The sequence below is a fragment of the Palaemon carinicauda genome, chromosome 12 (assembly GCF_036898095.1).
Source record: "Palaemon carinicauda isolate YSFRI2023 chromosome 12, ASM3689809v2, whole genome shotgun sequence".
NCBI lineage: Eukaryota > Metazoa > Arthropoda > Malacostraca > Decapoda > Palaemonidae > Palaemon > Palaemon carinicauda.
The window spans coordinates 112,324,718-112,329,242 of record NC_090736.1 but is presented as its reverse complement, the minus strand read 5'-3'; the positions used below and the strand labels follow the sequence as shown (position 1 = coordinate 112,329,242).

Below are 4,525 nucleotides of genomic sequence, written 5' to 3'. Positions count from 1 at the left end.
TTTAGTACCGAGTACAACTTTTTCTACGTTAATCTATACCTCTTAGATAGGGATAAGTGACAATTAATACATTACAGTTATTGAGTTCCCTTTAAAGATACCTCTATACTCTATGACTATATTTAGAAGCATCTGCTTATTATTAGACTTTGATATATAATCTGTCATAAGAATAATATGTACTTTGGGTAAAAAAAAAAAAAAATTATTAGGTATTTTTATTTTTAAAATGTATCCTTGTATCGTGTTACTACGTATACCTATCAGCCAATACTCTCAGGGGAGATTACTCAAAGTGTGGCGTAATGCGAAGAGGGAAAGTATTTTCGCTCGCTGGTGAGCCGACCTCTCCCATTAAAGGACCTTGTATATAGTGTATATATATATATATATATATATATATATATATATATATATATATATATATATATATATATATATATATATATATATATATATATATATATGTATATGTATATATATATATATATATATAGACGCTCCCAAACTTATGAACGAGTTACGTTCCGAACGATCGTTCGTAAGTTCAATTTGTTCGTAAGTTGCTTCAGTGCTATATTTTGTATTATAATTTATGTTTAAGGCCTATACAGTACTGTATAAGTATATTGAAGGTTTATATAAGTATGTTTAAGGCTTGTATAGTAACCTGTATTGGTTTGTACTGAAAAAAACATTTAATAAAAAGGAGAGAATACGTACAGTACTGTACTACGTATGTTAGAGAGAGAGAGAGAGAGAGAGAGAGAGAGAGAGAGAGAGAGAGAGAGAGAGAGAGAGACACACACACAGTATGTACATGTACGTAATAAGATAAATAAAATGAAGTTTAACTTACTTTTGGAAGATGTACTCGATGCTTAAGGAGATGATGGAGGAGGAGGAGGCGGCAGAGGAGGATTTTATATCATGAGAGGGTCATCGTCATCGCTGGAATGGGCTTCAAAAGTTACTTCCTCCTCCGTAACTTCAATGTAGGAAGAAGTTGAGGGTCGAGGAGAAGAAGATGAGGGTTGATGAGTATCTTCCTTGGAGGATTTACTAGAAACTGGCCGAAAGAAGCGATCTAACGACGATTGCACAGTTTTCTTCTTTTTTTCATCATAAATGATGCGGTAGCACTATATGGCATCATTCAATTGATTTGCAACCTTTGTGCAACGTTCAATATTTGGGTCTTGCTGCTCGAAGAGTGCGATGGCTTTATCTATGAGCAAAAACCCCTCGGCCAAGAGTTTCGTCTTGAATTTCTTCATGGGGACAGGCGTTTCTTCCTCCTCCTCCTCCTCGACACGTTGCTGAGCCTCCAACTCCATGAGGTCTTGGTTACTCATTTCCTCCCCATGGGACTCAAGCAATTCCTCGAAGTCCTCCTCCTGCAGGTCAAGCTCGAGTTTGTCACTTAGGCCGACAAGAGTGCCGAGAATTTCTTTATTGATGCTCTCCTGATCAAAGCCACGGAAGTCGTTGACGAACTGAGGCCTAGAGGCCTCCACACGGCGTTGAGGTTGATCTTGGTAACCTCACGCCATGATGCATCAATGTTTTTTACGCAGTTAAAGATGTTATACGACTTCCAGTAGCTCCGTAAGGTCATCTCGGGGTCAGAATCCACTGCTTTCAAGGCCATCCTGTACGTCCGTCGGGTGTAATATTTTTTGAAATTGGCGAAAACGCCCTGGTCCATCGGCTGCAGAAGTGAAGTTGTATTTGGCGGCAGGTACACAACTTTGACATCAGGATGAAAATCATCCAAGTGCGGGGGGTGGCCAGGGGCATTGTCCAGCACCAGCAGGATCTTGAATGGAATTCCATTTTCCCGGCAATACAACTTCACTTCTGGGATAAAATGGTGGAAGAACCAGTCCTCAAATATAGCGAGTGTCACCCAAGCCTTCATGTTTGACATCCATATAACGGGGAGAGAGCTTTTCGTCACGTTCTTCAGGGCTCGAGGGTTAGCTGCCCGGTAAACTAGCAGCGGCTTCAGCTTGTAGCTCCCTTCAGCATTCGCCCCAAGCATTAAGGTTAGGCGGTCTTTAGCCGCTTTAAATCCGGGCATCGTCTTCTCCTCACGGCTAATGTAGGTCTTCTCTGGCATTTTCTTCCAAAAAAGACCCGTTTCGTCGACATTGAAGACCTGCTTAGCCGAATAGCCACCCTTCTCGATGATCTCTTTCAACACTTGGGTGAATCGCTCGGCAGCCTCTTTGTCCGCAGATGCTGCCTCTACGGACACGGACACATGGTGGAGATTAGCCCTCTTCTTAAAACGGGAAAACCACCTGTGGCTGGCAGAAAACATTTCTTCGGCAGCGCTTTCCCCAGCCTTAGCCTTGACATCCGCAAAGATAGATTTGGCCTTCTCCTGAATGAGCATAAGGCTCAGAGGAATACGCCGCTGCTGCTGATCCTCGAGCCAAATGGTGAGAAGTTTCTCCATCTCTTCTATGATTTTCCCTCTTCTCTTGCTAATGATCGTCGATTGCATCGGCACTGCACCTTTCACATGTTCCATTATACGATCTTTCTGTTTATAAATGGTACCAACGGTCGAACGATTCAAGTTGTATGCCCGCGCAACGTTCACCATTTTCTCACCCGTATCAAGCTTCTTTATTATTGCCACTTTCGTTTCAAATGAAATGGCTTGCCTCTTCTTTGCACTACCAATCTCACTAGAAGCCTTTCGCTTTTCACCAACCATATTGAATAATGGATGCACGAGATATTTAATGATAAAAATGAAAAAAGTTCTTTGCGCACTGGAGATACGTTCACGCACTTACGCACTTACGCACTGCAACGAACTGGGCAGAGGAAGGTGGATGCTGGGTGAGCTCTCACAGCGCCAAGCATCAGTATTAGCGGCGGAAAGAAGCACTACTCGGAAAAAGGCGCGCAATACAAAATCTAACTTGGAGCTTCTCTTTCCGAACATTTTTCGACACACGCGCAGACATGTTCGTATGTACCGTTGTTTGTAACTCGAATGTTCGTAAGTAGGGGAGCGCCTGTATATATATATATATATATATATATATATATATATATATATATATATATATATATATATATATATATATATATATATATATATATATATATATATATATATATATATATATATATATATATATATATATATATATACATATATATATATATATATATATTGTAACATTGTTGCTATATATTTCTAAATTATTTAAGTTTTTATAGATGTATAAGGTTAAATATAGTCTTATTGTTATTAAGGTTAAGTGTAGACTTATTGTTTTCCTTCTTTAATAGTTTGTCTTTTCACTGGTGGTTATGTTAGTGTTTATAATGGACTAACGGCTGTTTTATATTTTCAAGTGGTGTGGGTTACGTGGCTGCACTCCTGCGTGAACGGAGTTTTGGAGGGGCTTTTTGGAGGATGGTTCCTTAGTGTGTTTCTGAGCCTCCAACTTTGAAGGGCGTGACAATTGCTGTGGGAATTATATTTACTCCTCAACATTGCTGAGCTACATTGTGAAGCTATTTAGCTTTTTGGATATCCTTTCTCTGCAGCAAGGACTCATATCGTCTTGCATTTTGTGTACTGCCCTTGGTTCAGTAAAAGCCAAAGGGACCTCTCTGTCCCAAGGTAATAATATTTATACCTGTTTAAGTATCGTGATCACGACCTGTGATAATCAGCTGACGTCCTTAGTGGAGCTTGTGAAAGCCTTTCAATCAAACCAGCCATCATCAATTTGATAGGGATATTTCGTTTGTATTTGTTAGGATGTTCTTACCTTTCGTTGGCCTTCTCCTTTCTGGACCCTCTCTCCATTTAGTATGCATGTGTTGATGACCTTTCTTTAATTGTGTAATTATTTTCTTTTGCATGGAGTTAAGTTTGACTGTGTATCATTTATTATTGTATTATTGTGGTTCAGGTGTTATTTCTGTCTAAATATTATGTATTAAAATTAAGGAGATTTTTGTGGTATTTTCTTTGTCCCCTTGAGTTGACTTTGCACTCGTATTGATGTATGAGTATTATTCCACCTTTAGTGGACTTAGTACTGTATGATGGTGAATACTATTTGATAAGTATAGTGTTTTGTGTGGTGGTCAAATCTAGCCATCACAAGTGGCGACCGTGACAGGATCTTTCGTTCCTGAGTATTCACCTGTGTTTGTGCAAAGTTAATTCTTGGGGTATTTTTTTTTCAGGCAGTGTATTTTCATCTCCTCGGTGTTTTATGAAAATTTAGTATTTTGTGTGAATAAGTGATCGTGGCTGTTAATGTATTCGAACTCCTTAGAGGAGAGGGGTGGCAAGAGAGTTTGGCAGAGTTGAATAGGGAAGACTTGGAAATTGTAGCAGAGCATTTTGCATTGGAATATGAAGTGTCAATAAGAAAGGGTGTATTGCTATTGCAAATTTATGATTATGTTAAAACTGTAAAGACAGGTGGGGAACAAGAGATGAAACTTGATAAAGTGGTGTCTGTAGAAATTTTGGATAGGC

General features: G+C 39.2%; 1 protein-coding gene across 1 annotated transcript; it reads right to left on the bottom strand.

Moving 5' to 3' along the window:
* Nucleotides 1-1,423: 1,423 nt before the first annotated feature.
* Nucleotides 1,424-2,728, bottom strand: LOC137651008 (tigger transposable element-derived protein 1-like). The gene has a single exon (XM_068384147.1). It carries the CDS (start codon nt 2,726-2,728, stop codon nt 1,424-1,426), a length of 1,305 nt encoding a protein of 434 aa, XP_068240248.1.
* Nucleotides 2,729-4,525: the final 1,797 nt, after the last annotated feature.

Excerpts from the sequence above, each read along its gene's own strand:
- LOC137651008 (XM_068384147.1), bottom strand. The coding sequence starts at position 2,728 with ATGGTTGGTGAAAAGCGAAAGGCTTCTAGTGAGATTGGTAGTGCAAAG.